Raw genomic sequence first — 18,582 nt, 5'->3', positions numbered from 1 at the left:
GGCATTGTTCAAAGAAATGGGACAAGTATTACTGAAATTCATGTGAAACCACAAAAGACCCTGAATAGCCAAAGCTGTCCTGACAAAAAAGTGGAGAAATGATGGTATTACACTTCCAGACTTCAAACTATAATTTAAAGCCACATTAAGTAATTAAAACAGCATGGAACTGAAATGAAATCAGACACACAGGTCAATGGAATAGAATTGAGAGTCCAGAAATAATACCATATATTTATGGATAACTAATGTCTGACAAAGGAGAGAAGAACATACACTGAACAAGGAAATCCTCTCCAAAAAATTGTATTAGGAAAATTGGAATGACACCTGCAAAAGATTGAAACTGGACTACTAATTTACCATTCATGAAAGTCAATTTAAAATGGACAAAATATTTGGATATGAGAACTGAAACCATAAGAGACACAGAAAGAAAATATACAATCAAAACATGCCATGATATATACTTTATTGATATCTTTGTGGATTCATTCCAAGAAGCAAGGGAAACAAAAGAGAGTATAAACATTTGGTGCAATATCAAACTGAAAACCTCCATAGTGCAAGACACTTTATCCAAAATGAAGATATTCCCTTCTGAATAGGAGAATACATTTACACACTGTATATATGACAAGGGACTCATATCAAAAACCTACAAAGAATTCGTACAACAGGAAAACAGTAAGAAAAGAAATCATCCACTCAAAAAATGGCAGAAGAGCTAAGTAGGAACTTCTCCAAATAAGACCTAAAAATGACTGAGAGGCACTGAAAAAATGATATCACATATCACTAGAGAAATGCATATTGAAACAAAATGAGATATTGCCTCACCTGAGTGAGTATGGCCTATATTAAAATGATCAGAAACAACAAATACTGGCAAAGGTGTGAAGAAAAAAGAACCCTCTTACACCATTTGTGGGAATATAGACTATTCCAACCCTTATGCATAGCAGAGTGGTGGTTCCTTGAAAAACTAAAAAATGTATCTACCATGTGACGCAGCAATTCTATTCATAGGTATTTGGTAAAATAATATCAATAGAAAAACACTAATTCTTTTCTTTACTGGTTTGGATGCTTTGTTCTTTTTCTTGTTGCCTCAGTTGTAGAGTTAGATTTTTTTATTTGAGATTTTTTTTAAAGGTAGGCATGTATTGCTATATATTTCCCACATAGCACTTCCTTTAGAGCATCCCATAATATCTGGTAGTTTGTCTCTCCATTTTCATTTATTTCAGATTGAAGTATATTAGGGTACCCCCATTAGTAATTGCCATCATAGTGCACCCATCATCAAATCACCCACATTCTGGAATCATAGTTCATTATGCTTCCTTCCCTCTTTGTTTCTACCACTCTGGCCCTATGGATACCTCTGTTCTATAATCAAATTCCAAGGGTTAGTTTTTAAGGTTTTTTAAATCAGATCCTTGATTTGGTTTCTCTATATTCTACATTAGTGGACTAAAGATAAATAATAAATAACAAATCAGGAGAAAGGTAAATACCAAATGGTGTTATTAATGACTTCTATTTTCATGTATTTTCTGAGACAAGGTTCATGTCCTAGTATACGATCTACTCTTGAAATTGTTCCATGAGCACTAGAGCCAAAAGTGTGTTCATTTCTTTTGGGATGGAAAGTCTGTAGTTGTAAACCCATCTCTTCTAGCAGTTCATTTAAGTGAACTGTTAGTTACTCCTTTGTGTTAGTGTTGTGCTGTGGTTCCCGATAATCATTGCATTTTTTTATTGATGTTGTTTTAGATCCATTAATTGTTGTTTTATGTAACTACATGCTCCTGTGTTAGGTGCATAAATATTAATAACAGTTATATATTGTATTTTTGTGATTTATTACCTTCCTCATTATACAGTGTCCTTTGTCCCTGATTATTTTTCTAGTTGAAAGTCTAGTTTATCTGATATGAGAATAGTAGTTCCTTCTTTTCTCATTGAGTTATTAGCATGTGTGACCTTACTCCAAACTATTATTTTTCATTTTTTTTTTTTTGGTTTTAAAGGAATCTCTTGTAAACAAAATATTGAGGACTGAAACATTGTCACCCACATTGTTAGTATAGCTCTTTTTAGTGGTGAATTAGGGCATTCACATTTAGGGTGGTTATTGATATGAATTGTTTGTTATCAGACATTTTTGGTTTTGATTGTTTTATTTTTCTGTTATATATTTTTCCATTTGTTTCTCTCTGCCCTTCCTGGATGGCTTTCCTTGTTGTTTCTATCAATTTCTTTGTTTCTTCATTTGTGGGTCTGTATTCTAGATTTTTGGTTAGTGTTACCATGTGAGTTTTACTTAAATTTCTGTATCTTAAATATATTTGGGGCTGGTATCTACTTCCCAACATTTACCTATACAAGTTCTGTCCATTGCTCTCCCTCCCTTAGTATTTAGCTCATGATTCTGGTTTGTACTGACATTGTTATTTTGCTCAGGAATTTGTATTTCATTTTTTACTTTTCTTGCACATGACTCCTTTCGACATTTCTTAAAGGGAAGGTTTGGTGGTAGTACACTCCATTAGTTTCTGTTTGTCTGGGAAAATCTTTATTTCATCTTCATATTTTTATGGTAATTTTTCAGGATAGAGTATGCTTGGCAGGACTATTTTATCCTTTAGGATTGTGAAAACATCCTTCTACTCTTCTTGCCTGGAGAGTGTCTGGGTTGAAGTATAGGGAAATCCCAATTTGGGAGACTTTATAATTCAATTTTTTACAAAATAGTTATTTTTTACAAAGAGTTGTGGCTTGCTTGTTTTCTGCTAATGGAGCTATACAATGATGAAAGACAGGTTTTGATATTTTCCCTCATATCACTGTATCTATTATAATGTTTGGGTATGACTGAAAGACTGAAGGATTTACCAAACGATTTTTCCCTGTTTTTTTTTTTTTTGTGTGTAGATTTATAGAGTGCTTTAAAATGCTTTATGTTTCAGTGAATGATGAAATCCTAAGTGAAATTTTCCTGTGGGTTTTTATGTGGGCCAAACAGAACCCAAGGATTCATATGTTTATTAGGATGATGAAACTTTCTAGGGAAAAATTCTTTTATCAGAGAATGTACTTGGACAGGTGCTTGACCTTGCCTTACATGAAAGGACAATGTAATGCACACACAAATGAGTCATAATTTTATGCCTAATGGTTGGCAACAGGAAGGAGACATTTTCCTAAAGAATTACTGATTGTACCAATGTCATTATGGCAAGCCTTGCTGCCATTTTTGCCCGTGTCTTACCCTGTTCTTGTAAGAAAGAGGATATTCACATGTTTTTGTCAGTCCACATAGGTAGAATTACTTCAGTTTCACCAGTGAGGATTCATTTCTAGATAAGCCATTAATTTCACAAAGGAAAAGCTATTTTTGATATTCAGTATGCTAAATAGCCAAGACTCTAGTGTTGCTCAATATGTAAATAGTTGAAAGTGATATCAATAGTTGAAATGTGACCCTTTGTGATACAATGCTAGCTTACTAGCATCTCAGTTAATATCATTGTCTCAAAATACAAAGCTTAAACTAATATATATATTGTACCTTGCTTACATGCTGAAGAATATTTTATTAATTTCTTAAATTATAGAAATAGCAACACCTGTCCATTGGTTAACTCAGTTTTTTGTTTCAAGATGGTGATTACAGTAGTTTTATTTATTTATTTTTGTTTCTAATATGCATTTACCTCTACCATGCTGTTATTCCCTTTTTATCTATGTTGATCAAAAGCTATAAAGAAATATACATATAACTAAGGAAAATAAGGAAAATATCACAAAGAGAACCTAAAGCACACAAATTATTGAAACAAGGACATGTGTCCTAAAATGGTTGAATGTGTTGTTACTCTGAAACCCTAATAAATAATCTTACAAAGCATTATAAGGCTCCAAAGCCTCCTTCTTTTTGAAATTTCTACTTTGCTTCCTGGCACTAAGTATAATTATGAGCTTTTTTTCCTCATAATCCAGATTCTGTTGGTTTACATTTGAAAAACTTTTCTTTGCCAGAAAATCCTGGTTTAATTCTTATATTTGTGGCAGTTTCATTTACTTTTTTATGACCTCTCTCAAAAAATTCCCAATTTGGATTCAAGATACATAGGTTTCCTTCCTTTTCTTTTTCTTTTTTTTAAATTTATTTATTTATACATACAAGAACTGGGGTGTAAGCAGAGGTGTGGGGCATGTGAGAGGATTCACCAGAGAGAGTGGGGAGCAGAACAGGCAGATCTATTGAAATACACTGCTGAGGGGAGCAGCAGGTGAGTCTGGAGAGGTCTACCACGCCATCTGTGTTGTTCCCTGGCCCTCAGGGGATTGAATTCATGCTACAGTGGCTGGCAATAGCTTGACTCCCTGTGCCACCAGGGAGGCCCAGTTTCCTTTCCTTTTCATTGTTGGAGGCAAGGAAGCTATTATTGCCCTACATTACTCAAGTATAGCCTCTTCTTTGACTTTGCCACAAGTTTTTAAATTCTACTGCATTAAAGATGCTAATGTGGTGAATTCTTTGTTGAGTGTTTAGATTTTTCTGATCTTATACTTCCTGCAGGCCCACATGATATCCTACCTCCAATTAAAGATACGTAGATTTTGCTATTGCAAAGGAGTTGAAACATGTTATGAAAATGAATGACTGTGTGAATGAATACTTATGTTCTGAATGCACATTGAATAGTATAAAATGCTGTTTAATATTTCATATATATCCATATGGATATATTTATATGCACACATCCCACATATGTATATTTATAATGGGAATGATGTTGTGGTATAACAATCAAGACAACATCATTTCTTTCATGACTGAATTAATGATTTAATTACATTTTTTTATTTTTAAATTTAGCAAGATCAACTTTACACCTGGGCTGCAGTTAGTCAACCCACACACTCATTGGATTACAGAGTTTCCACAGAAGGACAGTTTCCCAGGCACGTCCCACCTGTTTGGACACCATCTCAACCTCCTGATGAAGAACACAGGCCCAAGGATGTTGACACAGGTAGGACATGGGAAAAGAAAATGTTTTGAAAGTGTTCAGAGTTTACTGGGCAGTGAGTCTGAGTTTCTCTTCTAATTATTAGGTTAAAATCTGCAGCTCAGTCATGTAAAATCACTGGAAGACTTGAAAATACGGAAAATTTTAATGCTCCTCCTTCAAGGTTTCTGAGTTAGGAAAACCTAACTCAGAATGTCTCATTTTAGGAAATTAGACATTGAGATTGTTAATGTATTGTGTATAATAAAATTTAAGGACCACTGCTTTAAACATCCTCCATCTGAGGTTGAATCCCCACATCCTGTATGGCTTGAGTTTTCTGAAGAAAAATTTCTCTCTATTTTCTTCAGAGGGGTGGGAGCCACCTTACCTCTATCATTTGACTCTCTTATTAGTGATTTCTTTAATTATGTTCTTTACCTTTAGAATAATAGGGAGAAGCAAGATAGAGATATACATTTTAAAGGTCACTTTAAAAATTATATAGCATTCAGATGAAATATTTGTTTTTATTAATTTTCCTGTTTTGGCTGTTTTTCTGTCTTTGTATCTTAAAGTTTTTTTGTGTGTTGGTTGGAAGATAGCATGAGATTAATATCAGTTTTATATGATGTATCATAGGAAGATAATCTCTAATCTTATAGATAGGAAAGCACTTTATATTTGTCATACAGAATAAAGAATCTTTTGTGTAATAGTTTATGAATTTGTTTTATTTGTTATTTTTTATTCATTTTAGCACAATAAATTCCTTACTTCTTGTAGGACTTATTAGGAATATTGTTGTCTGATCCATAAGTAAATGGTAAAATGGAAGGGCATCATTACTATTTAGAAATCTCTTGTTGACTTAATTTTTCTACATTGTAGCATGGATATTAGAATTAAGAATTTTTATTCTCTTTCCCTCCCATTGCTTATGGAGAAAAATAGTGTTATTAGAAGTTTAATTTAGAGAGGGCGGAGCAACATGGCGGCGAGGAGACGCTGCTAGTAAGATCTCCCATTAAAAAAAGTTAATAGGGAGGAAAAGCGGCAGGTCCCAGTGAGAACTGGGACACGGAAGATAAACGAGTGACTCCAGCAAACTACTCGAAGAAGAAAGTGGCCATAAAAGAGGACTAGAAGAGAGGAAAGCGCAGAACCCTGCTCCCCTCCCCCACCCACAGAGTTGGCACTCTCTGACCGGCAGAGAGGAGGAAAACAACAAACTAAATCGACAAACAAGAACAAACTATGCAGCAAGCGGGACTGTGAGTGGAAAGGAACTATTGCAGCCACCACACGGCGTGAACGGGAACTGCGGAGAACCCTGCAGTATTCACCACAGAATTGAGGTCCAGGCGCCATTAAACAGAGACCCCCCCCAGTAGGAGACCAGCACCAGCACACAGCCCCGGGCAGCCCAGTAAGCTTGCTCGAAAAAGCGGTGCGCTGGAAAAGCAAACGCAGATTGGATCGGGATCGGGATCGGGATCGCGCGGGAAAAGCAGTGTGGTTGAAAAGCAAATGCGGATCGGGATCGCGGCTGCCCAGGTCCCTGCGCCTGTGACCTAGGCTTGCAGGGAGACACGCGCGAAGACCCTCACTGAGGCGAAAGTCCCTCACTTAGTAACCAGGAACCAGGCGCCCAGGCACGGGAGCGGGGTGCAAAAGACGCCATTCTGTGGACACTGAACTGGGCTACAGCCTGCGTCCTGGACCTGAGGGCTTTGGAACTGAGACCCGGGGCACGAAATTCGGGGCGTGGGTTCTCTACGACGGTAGGGCACAAGGCAGACACAGCACCCCAAAGCTGTTGAGGTTTACCCTACCATTCCCACTCTGTTCCCTGTCCCACGGGGTGAAAAAACAAAAACAAAAAACCAGCTCCCCAAGGGCTCTAGGAGAGATCTCTGGCGCCACCTAGCGACTTGAAACCAGCAGAGGCTCCTGGAGGAGCCAGTGGCCAGCTGGGAAGTTAGCCCACGCCTGGCCCCTGCTGACCGGTAGTCTGAGCCCACAGGGGGAGCGAGCACCCACAGCCGGGTCAGACCAGGCGCGCAGAAGAGTGTGCCTGAGACCGGACGCGCAGGGAGTGTGTCCCGCATCGCCATTTTAGAACGGGGACATTTCTTCAGTAAAGACTGCCTGCAGAAGGCTTCCTCAGGAGCCAGAGGTGAGCGGAGGAAGTTCGCCCACGCCAGACCCCCTCTGGCCTGCAGTACAAGCCCAGAGTGGGAGCGGGTACCCACCCCTGGGGCAGACCAGGCGCACAGGGGATTGTGTCCCCACATCGGCATATTAGAACAGGGACCTTTCTTCAGTAAAGACTGCTTGAAACTGACAGAGGGCTACCGGAGGAGCCAGAGGGGAGCAGAGAAGCTCACCCAAGATGCCGCCCAGCCCCAGCAACACAGTGTCCCAACGCATACGGCAAATTAGAAAACAGACAGTAGGGAGTAGAAGAACCACACGCAACCTAGCAACACCTCAGGGAAAAAGCACACCACAAAAAGAAAACCAGCCCCCAGATTGCAACAACAGTAACTTGGAAGAACTTCTGAGCCTTCCAGAAAGAGAATTTAAAATTGCCGTGATTAAAAATCTGACAGAAGTCATAAAGGAAAACAATGACAAGGGAAAAATAATCAACGATCAGAAGAATGAAATTGAGTCCATAAAGAGGGAAGTAAAAGAAATGCAGGAGATCAAAGAATTAATGGAAGAACTAAAGAATTCTGGGAAAAGCAATGAAAGCAGAATAGATGAAATGGAAGAACGAATAAGTTCTCTTGAAGACACAGAAATAAAAAGAACCAAAACAGAAAAGGAAAGAGAAGTACGACGGAAAAAGAATGAAGAAAGACTTCGGGAACTATCTGACTCCATGAGGAATGGAAATATAAGAGTTATAGGAATACCAGAAGGAGAGGAGAGAGATGTAGGAACAGAGAAAATATTCCAGGAGATAATTGAAGAGAACTTCCCAAATATGAAGAAGGAGCTGAAAATTGATATACAAGAAGCAAGAAGAACACCAAACTTCCACGACGAAAGGAAAAATACAGCATGACACATAATAGTAAAGCTCCCAAGAATCCAGGACAAGGAAAAATAATGAAGCTGACAAGAGGGAAGAAACAGATAACATTCAAAGGAAAGCCAATCAGGCTGACATCAGACTTCTCCGAAGAAACACTACAGTCAAGGAGAGAGTGGAAGGACATAGTCAACAGACTCCAAGAAAACAGATGCCAACCAAGAATACTCTATCCCGCAAAACTCTCCTTCCTCTATGAAGAAAGAATAAGGACCTACCCAGACAAACAGAAACTCCGGAATTTCATTACAACTAAACCCCCACTCCAAAAAATGCTGCAAGGAGTCCTAAAGCCAGAACCTCAGAGGGACGACTAACAACGAAGGAAGGCCAAAAAAAAAAAAGTTATTGAAAGAATAAATAAATAAAATAAAAGGAAAGACAAACACAATGGCAAATACAGATGCTAACGTATCAATATTAACTCTAAATGTAAATGGACTAAACTCTTCAATAAAAAGACAGAGTCGCAGCCTGGATTAAGAAACAAAACCCAACCTTTTGCTGTCTCCAGGAAACACATTTAGCTATAAAAGATAAAAATAGACTCAAAGTTAAAGGATGGAAAACAATCCTACAAGCAAATGGACCAAAAAAGAAAGCAGGAACAGCTATACTTATATCAGATAAAACAGATTTCAAACTCAAAAAGATAAAAAGAGACCCCAATGGTCACTACATTATGATCAAGGGAACAATACTTCAAGAAGAAATAACACTCATTAACATATACTCACCAAACGAAGGAGCACCAAAATAAATAGACAACTGTTGTCCTCTCTGAAAACAGACATCAGAGAAAACACATATGTAGTGGGAGACTTCAACACACCACTATCAACAATGGATAGATCAACAAGACAAAAAATAAGTAAAGAAACCAAAGCTCTAAATAAGGACCTAGAGCATTTGGGCTTAACAGACATCTATAGAACACTAAACCCCAAAAAAACAGAGTACACATTTTTCTCAAGTGCACACGGATCATTCTCCAGGATCGATCACATACTTGGGCACAAGACAAACATCAACAGATACACCAAGATTGAAATCATACCAACCATCTTTTCTGACCATGAAGGCATCAAACTAGAAATAAACCATAAAAAGAAGGCAAGGAACTTTCCTACCTCATGGAGATTAAAAACCACACTACTGGAAGACCACTGGACTAATGAGGAGATCAAAGAAGAAATTAAAAAATTCTTTGAATTGAATGACAAGGAGGACACCAATATCCTAAATGTATGGGATGCAGCAAAAGCAGTAATAAGAGGAAAATATATAGCAATAGAAGCTCACATCAAGAAACAAGAAAGAACTCAAAGAAACAACCTAATCTCGAAGCTCAAAGATCTAGAAAAAGAACAACAAAAAAAAACCCAAAACCAGTAGGAGAAAAGAAATAATAAAAACCAAAGCAGAAATAAATGAAATTGAAACTAAAAAAACAATCCAAAAGATCAATGAAACCAAGAGCTGGTTCTTTGAAAAAATCAATAAAATAGATAAACCCCTAGCCAGGCTCACAAAGGAAAAAAGGGAGAAAGCACAAATAAACAGGATCACAAATGAAAGAGGAGAAATCACAACGACACAGCAGAAATCAAAAGAATAATCAGTAAATACTATGAATAGTTATATGGAAACAAGTTCAACAATCTAGAGGAGATGGACAAATTCCTACAACTCTACAATCACCCAAAGCTAGATAAAGAAGAAATAGAACACCTAAACAGACCAATTACAAGCAGCGAAATTGAAATGGTAATCAAAAACCTCCCCAAAAACAAAAGCCCAGGACCTGATGGATTTACAAATGAATTCTACCAAACATTCAGAGATGAATTAGTGCCTATCCTTCACAAACTGTTCCAAAAAATTGAGAAGGAAGGGACAATACCAAACACGTTCTATGAAGCCAACATTACACTAATACCAAAACCGAATAAGGACAACACAAAAAAGGAAAACTACAGGCCAATCTCCCTAATGAACACTGATGCAAAAATCCTCAATAAAATTTTAGCTATCAGAATCCAACAATGTATCCATAAGATAATTCACCACCACCAAGTAGGATTCATTCCAGGGACACAAGGATGGTTTAACATCCGAAAATCAATCAACGTTATCCAACACATCAACACAAAGAAATATAAAAACCATATGATAATATCAATAGATGCTGAGAAAGCTTTCAACAAAGTGCAACACGCATTCATGATAAAAGCCCTTGAAATTCTTGGGATACAAGGAACATACCTCAACATCATAAAGGCCATCTATGACAAGCCAACAGCCAGTATCATTCTCAATGGTGAAAAGCTGAAAGCAATTCCATTAAGATCTGGAACAAGACAAGGATGTCCACTCTCACCACTGCTTTTCAATATAATACTGGAAGTCCTAGCCAGAGCAATAAGACAAGAGAAAGACATCCAAGGAATCCAAATAGGAAAAGAAGTCAAACTATCACTATTTACAGATGATATGATAATATAGAGAACCCCAAAAACTCCACAGAAAAACTAATTCAACTAATCAATCAGTTCAGTAAAGTGGCAGGATACAAAATCAACATGCAAAAGTCAGTAGCCTTCCTATACACAAACAATAAATCTGAAGAAGAAGAAATCAAAAAAACCATCCCTTTTACTATTGAAACCAAAAAAATCAAATATTTGGGAATAAATCTAACAAAAGAGGTAAAGGACCTATACAAAGAAAACTATAAAACACTGTTAAAAGAAATAGAAGAAGACACAAAGAGGTGGAAAGACATCCCCTGCTCATGGATTGGAAGAATAAACATTATTAAAATGGCCATCCTACCAAAAGCAATCTACAGATTCAATGCTATTCCAATCAAAATTTCAATGTCATTCTTCAAAGAAATAGAACAATTATTGATGAAATTTATATGGAATCACAAAAAACCCCGAATAGCCAAAGCTCTCCTGAAAAAAAAAAGAAGGGAATGGAGGCATCACACTCCCAGACTTCAAACTCTACTACAAAGCCATAATCATCAAAACTTCATGGTATTGGAACAAGAACAGACATACAGACCAATGGAATCGAATAGAAAATCCAGAAATAAACCCACAGATTTATGGTCAACTAATCTTTGACAATGGAGCAAAGACTATGCATTGGAGCAAAGAAAGTTTGTTCAATAAATGGTGCTGGGAAAACTGGGTCGCTACATGCAAAAGAATGAAGCTTGACCACTACCTCACACCATACACAAAAATCAACTCAAAATGGATTAAAGAACTAGATATAAGACCTGAAACCATAAAATATATAGAAGGAAATATAGGGGAAACTCTACGTGATTTGCACATCAAAGACATCTTTACAGACACATCACCCAAAGCAGTGATAGTGAAGGCAAAGATAAACAGCTGGTGAAAATCAAAATCAACAAAAAACTATGAATCAGAGACACTTTTTGGGGGGTGGGGGGCGGGAGGTGAAGGATTGGGGTCAGAATGGGGCGTTTGCAATTGTATGGGGGAATATAAAAATAAAATTTATTATTTAAAAAAAAAAGATAAACAGCTGGGACTACATCACATTAAAGAGCTTCTGCACAGCAAAAGAGACAATAACAAAAACAAAGAGAAACCCCACCAACTGGGAGAACATTTTTGCACACAACACTAATGATAAACGACTGATCACAAAAATCTGCAAAGAGCCGATGAGACTCAACAACAACAAAGAAAATAATCCAGTCCAAAAATGGGCAGAAGAGCTAAAAAGAAACTTCTCTGAAGAGGACATGCAAATGGCAAACAGGCATATGAAAAAATGTTCAACATCACTTGTAATCAGGGAAATGCAAATCAAAACTACCATGAGATACCATCTTACACCAGTGAGAATGGCACATATTAAAAAAACTAGCAACAACAAATGTTGGCGAGGGTGTGGAGAAAAAGGAACTCTTCTGCACTGCTTGTGGGAGTGCAATCTGGTCCAAAAACTATGGAGAGCTGTGTGGAGATTTCTGGACCTACTAAACATAGAGCTTCCATATGATCCAGCAATTCCACTCCTAGGTATTTACCCAAAGGACACAGAAACATCAATTCCAAAGAACACCTGCACCCCTATGTTTATAGCAGCACTGTTTACAATAGCTAAGCTTTGGAAACAGCCCAAATGCCCAAAAATAGATGACTGGATCAAGAAGATGTGGTACATATATACCATGGAATATTACTCAGCATTCAAAAAAGATAAACACATGCAATTTTTCAGCAACATGGATGGCGCTGGAAGGGATCATGCTCAGCGTAATAAGCCAAAAAGAAAAAGAAAAATACTGGATGGTCCCACTCATAGCAGGAATCTAGAAAACTTAATTAAGGGACCAGGAAAATGAATAACTATAAGAAAGTGAAAATCAAAATCAACAAAAAACTATGAACCAGAGGCACTTTTTGGGGGGTGGGGGGGCGGGAGGGGAGGGATTAGGGTAAGAATGGGGGGTTGCAATTGTATGGGGAATATAAAAATAAAATTTATTATTAAAAAAATAAAAAGAATTTTAATTTAGACTTTTAGTAAAAGGGTTTAACCTAATGGCATGAAGCTTGGGTTCTGCCACTTAACCAGTTTTCTAACTTTGACAAGTTTCCCACATAGGGTTATTTTGAGAATTATGTGAATTAATATATGTTCAAACATATCAAAGTTACCGTTAAGAATGCTGGACCCAGTATATGTGTTCGCTGTTATTGCTATAATTATTACCATTATTTCATGATGATACCTTCTTCACTTAAAAACCATCAGTAACCTACAATGTCAACAATTTTATTCCAAACCCTTGTCCAAAGGTCTGCAAAGAGGACCTAGTGCTCATAGCCATCCTTTTTTTTTTATTACAGTCTCTAGGGGAACATTTACTTTTTCTTAAGTAAATGTGGGTTGCATCCTGTGTCCTTTGTAATGCACCATGCTTCTGAAATACTAAGTGGACTATGCCTCTTGAAATTAGCTACAAAAAAGAGATAGGAGTTAGAAAAGGTTGTTCCTTGTAAGGATGCTAGTTTCTCACTATACAAAGTAGGTTCAGTCAGGGGCCAAGTAAAAGTTCCTTAATGCAAAGATCCTCAGAGAAGAGGGGGCTTCTAATGTGATAACACTTGAAAACAAAACAAACACATAAAACGTATTTAGTTTTTGAAGGAAAAACACACAATGAAAAGTATTGATCTTACTAGATGTTACTCTGCTTGTTTTATGTTAAAAATTACTGGTAGGAAATATCAAGGCATAGATATTAATCAGTTTCATTCATAGTTCTTTAACTGTTGTTTATATCTTGTATTTTGAATCATTGGTTGGTGTGATATTTACCTTTTTTTTTTTCCTTTCCAAGTGTGTTTATTTCTCAACTTTTCCGAGATAGTTTTATTATCCTCTAAAATTTTAGGGTACCTTAACAAAACTTGTGAAATATTTTGTCATTTTCTTTGTATATAGGCATTCTAGATCAAAGTTAGTGAAAATCTAAAATCTAGTTTGATAAAAAAATGATAGTTGGAATGATACCAGGAAGTTTGTAACCCAACTTTTTCTTTGTTATTGTATGTAGTTTGCAAAATTCTAGAGCAAGTAATTTTTAATACATTAACTTATCTCCATTTAAGTATGTATTATTGAAAAGGATGTTAGAGGTAAGAGAAAACAATATAGTGATTTGTTTTTCTTCAATTGACTTAAACCCAAAGTTCATACAGCCTTTTGTTTAAATGATCCGATGACACTTTGTAAACTTCTGCTGTTGTTTTACCCCAGGGCATTCATTTATGGAAAATGCTTCTATTTATAGAATGGTTTACTTATATTTATTTACTTATTTATTTTTAATGGGAAAATGCTTTTAATTATGTCAGTTTCTGTAAGTGGCTAGGTAACTTAATCATAAGAGTTCTTTGAGAATTAATTAATTAATTAACTAAATTTATATTGAGGTACCCCATTAGGTATTACCATCATAGAACACTCACCACCAACTCACTCATATTCCACCACCATAAACTATTGCGCTTCCTTCCCCTTTCTTTGTTGTTTCTCCCCTCCCCACGATGTTTCAGTTCTGAAATCAGCTATCAAGGGTTAATTTTTCATCTTATCTTGTCTGAATATAAAATTAGTTACTTTATATTTCACATATTAGTGACACCATCCAGTATTTATCTTTTTCCTTCTGACTTATTTCATTTAGCACTATTCTTTCAAGTTCCATCCATGCTGCCACAAATGACATGAGTCATTTATCTTTTTTGAACTTCTGAGTAGTATTCCATTGTCTGTATATGCTACATCATCTTGATCTACTCATCTGTTCTGGGGCACTAAGGTTGCTTCCATAATTTAGCTATAGTAAATAGTGCTGCAATAAACATGGGAATGCAAGTTTGCTTTTGAATTAGTGTTTTTAATACCTTGGATAAATGTCTAGGAGTCGAATCATTGGGTCAAATGGCACAGCTATGTTTAATGTTTTGAGACACACACATATGGCTTTCCATAAGGGCTGAGCCAGTTTGCATTCCCACAAGCAGTGTAGGAGGATTCCCTATTCTCCTTTTCCTGGCCAGCACTTGGTTTTTTCGATATGGGTCACTTTTAGATGGTATTTCATTGTGGTCTTTATTTTTATTTCTCTATTAATAAGTGATTGTGAACATTTTTACATTTGCCTGCTGGCCATTTTATTTTATTTTTTTAAAGATTTATTTATTTATACAAGAACTGGGGTACAGGTCAGAAGCATGGGGGGGTGAGAGAATTCACCAGAGAGAGTAGGAAGCAGAACAGGCAGACGACGGAAATACGCTGCTGAAGGGAGCAGTGGGCGAGGCAGGAGAGGTCTGTCACACCACATAGGTTTCTGCCTGGCTGGCCAGGGATCGAACTCATGCTGCAGAGGCTGTGGACAGCTTCACAGCGCTGCGCTCAACCTGCTGCACCACCAGGGAGGACCCTGTTGGCCATTTTAATGTCTCCTTTGGAAAGGAGTCTGTTTAGTTCTTTTGCCCATTTTTTAAATTGGGTTTTTTTTAATCAGTTCTTTGTATGTCTTTGATAGCAGTCCTTTGGCCAATGTATGGTGTGCACATATCTTCTCCCATTCAGTTGGGTGTATTTTTGTTTTAGTTATGGTGTCCTTCACTGTACAGAAGTTCGAAGTTTGATGTAATTCCAGTTGTTTTTGTTCTTTTTTCTTTTTCTTGCTGTTAGGGATGAATCCCTAAAGGCATCAAAGCTTATGCCATGAAATATTTTGTCTATGTTTTCTTCTATGTATTTTATAGTTTCAGATTTTCATACAAGTCTTTCATCAATTTTTAGTTGATATTGGTGTATGGCATGAGATTGTAATCTAGTTTCATTCTTTCACATGCAGCTATCCAGTTTCCCCAACACTATTTGTTAAAGCGGAATTCCTTGGTGCAGTGTATGTTTTTGCTCCTTTGTCATAGACCGACTCTCTGTCTCTCTTTCTGCCTCTCTCTCTCTCTCTGCCTCTCTTCTACTCTATTGGTCTGTATGTCTATTTTTGTCCAGTACCAGGCTATTTTATATATTTTGGCTTTATATTATAGCTTGAGGTCTGGAAGTGTGATACTTCCATTCTTTTTTCAATATTGCTTTTGCTATTCAGGGTCTTTTGTGATACCATATGAATTTCAGTAGTGTTTACTCTAGTTCTTTGAATATGCCATTGGCATTTTTGTTAGAATTGTGGTAAATATGTATATTTCTTTGGGTTGAATTGCCATGTTGAGAATGTTGATTCTTCCAGTCTATGAGCAGGAAATATTTTTCCATTTATTTGTATCTTCTTCAGTTTCTTTTGACAATATCTTGTAGTTTTCTTTGTATATGTATTTTACCTCCTTTGTTAAGTTTACTTCTAGATACTGAATTTTTTTTGGATGTATTTGTTAAAGGGATCACTTTCTTAATTTCGTGCTCTTTTATCTCATTGTTTGTGTATAGGACGCTGATCTGTGTATGTTGATTTTATACTAAACTGATTTTGCTAAACTGATTAATTTTGTGGAATAGTGAGGGTTCTCTACATTATTGTGGCATCTGCAAATAATGATAACTTTACTTCTTCTTTCCCAATTTTGATTCTTTTTATATCTCTCTTTTGTCTAATTATTCTAGCTAGAATTTCCAATACTATGTGGAGTAGTAATGGTGAAAGTGGACATCTTTGTCTTATACCAGATCTTAGTGGAAAATCTTTCAGTTTTTTCCCATTGAGAATGATATTAGCTATGGGTTTGTTGTAAATGGCTTTTATTATTTTAAGGTATGTTACATTTATCAATAGTTTATTGAGGGTTTTCAACATAGATGGATGTTGGATCTTAACAAATGCTTTCTCAGCGTCTATTGATATGATCATATTTTTAAAAGATTTATTTACTTATGCGTAGTGTAGGCCACAGGTGTGGGGTGGGGGTGTGTGAGAGGATTCACTAGAGACAGAGTGGGGAACAGTACAGGCAGATCTTCTGAAATACACTGCTGAGGGGAGCAGTGGGTGAGATAGGAGAGGTCTGCTGCAACCATGTGGGTTAGCTCCCTGGCTGGGGATTGGACTCATGCCACAGTGCCTGACTTTAGCTTATAAGCCCTGAGACTTAAGCCCTGGGAGGTCTCTTGATAATGATCATATTGTTTTTAGCTTTCTTTGTTGATGTAGTAAATTAAGTTTATTGATTTTTGGATGTTGAGCCATTCTTGTTTTCTTGGTATGAATCCAACTTTGTATGATTCTTTTAACATATTGCTGGTTTCAGGGCCTCCCTGGTGGCTTAGGGGTTAATTCTTAGTGCAGTCAATGCTGTGGCCTGAGTTCAATCAATGGTCAGGGAGCTAACACACATGGTGCAGCAGACCTCTTCTGTCTCACCAGATGCTCCCTTTAGCAGTGTATTTCAGTAAGTCTGCCTGATCTGCTCCCCACTCTGTCTCTGGTAAATCATCTCACTCCCTGCACCTCTGGCCTACACCCCACAGCTATGCAAAAATTTTAAAAAAAGCAAAGGAGAACAAAAACACCCAAATAATGTAGTGCTGGATCCAGTTTGCTAGGATTTTATTCAGGATTTTCGTATCTGCTTATTAGGGAGATTGGTCTGTAGTTTTCTATTTTTGTGTTGTATTTGTTTGGTTTTGATGTTAAAGTAATGTTGGCTTCATGAAACATTTTTGGAATGACTCCTTCTTTTTCAATTGCTTGGAAGAGTTTGTAAGATAGGCACTAGTCCTTAGAAAGTTTGGCAGAAATCACTTCTATAGTCATCTTACTCTAGACTCTTGTTTTTTGGGAGAATTTTGAATACTGTTTCAACTTCATTGCTTGTGATTGGTTTGTTCATGTTTGTATGTCACCCTTATTCTGTCTCAGATGATTATATAATTCTAAGAATTCGTCCATGTCTTCTAGTTTATTTAATTTTGAGGATATAGATATTCATAGTGGTCTCTAATTGTCCTCTGAATTTCTGTAACATCTGTTGTGATTTATCTGCCTTAATTTTTGATTATATTTATTTGAGATTTCTCCCTTATTTTCCTGAAGTTTGTCTGATTTGTTTATTTTCCAAAAATAAACAATAGTTTTTGGCTTAATGATCTTTTAATTTTGTTTCATTTCCTTCTGCTTTAAAATTTATGTATCTGTTCTTCTACTGTGTTTTGGATATTTTTGTTCTTGTTTTTCTAATTATTCTAATTGAGAGAAAAAATTGTTTATTGATCTCTTTTTTGCTTTTTGAAGATTTATTTATTTATTTATACAAGCACTGGTACAGTCAGAAGCGTGGGAGGGCAAGAGAACTCACGAGAGCCAGAGCAGGGAGCAGAACAGACAGACTGATGAAGTACACCGCTGAGGGGAGCAGCGTGCAGCAGGAGAGGTCTGCGCACCATGTGGGACCCTCGCCTGGTGGCCGGGGATCGAACCTGCGCTGCAGAGGCAGCAGGCAGCCTCCCAACCCAGCGCTCAACTGCTGCGCCACTGGCGAGGCCCTCTTTTTTGCTTTTTGATGTCACCCCGTAGTACTATTTATTTTCCTCTTAGTACTGCTTTCGCTGTACTTCAAAGTTTTGGATGCTTGTGCATTTTCATTTGTCTCTTCTTATTTTTTAAATTTCTTCTTTGTTTTCCTCATTAACCCAGTGGTCTTTCAGCAGTGTGTTGTCCAGTTTGCATTTGTCAAATGATTTCACTGGTTTCTTTTGACAGTTGATTTCTGGTTTGATACCTTTATGGTCTTAGAAGATGCTGGGTATGATTACATTCTTCATGAAATTATTGATATCTGTTGTGTGTCTCAGAATCTGGCCTATTCTGGAGAATATTCCAATGCACTTGAAAAAAATGTATATTCTACTTTTTGGAGGTGC

At 36.9% G+C, this 18,582-nt stretch overlaps 1 protein-coding gene across 2 annotated transcripts in view; it reads left to right on the top strand.

The window, feature by feature from the left end:
• Positions 1-18,582, top strand: part of FMN2 (formin 2) — a gene marked incomplete at both ends in the record, with an annotated part of 335,919 nt that overhangs the window by 80,389 nt on the left and 236,948 nt on the right. For both annotated transcript variants that reach the window (XM_084253323.1, XM_084253322.1), the window contains one exon: positions 4,892-5,048. In XM_084253323.1, the coding sequence (XP_084109449.1) occupies positions 4,892-5,048 (157 nt within the window). The remainder of the gene's footprint in view (positions 1-4,891; positions 5,049-18,582) is intronic.

Source organism: Talpa europaea, assembly GCF_964194135.1.
Source record: "Talpa europaea genome assembly, chromosome: 14".
NCBI classification, from domain to species: domain Eukaryota; kingdom Metazoa; phylum Chordata; class Mammalia; order Eulipotyphla; family Talpidae; genus Talpa; species Talpa europaea.
Note: the sequence above shows the minus strand (reverse complement) of the source record. Positions and strands in the feature narration are given on the sequence as shown.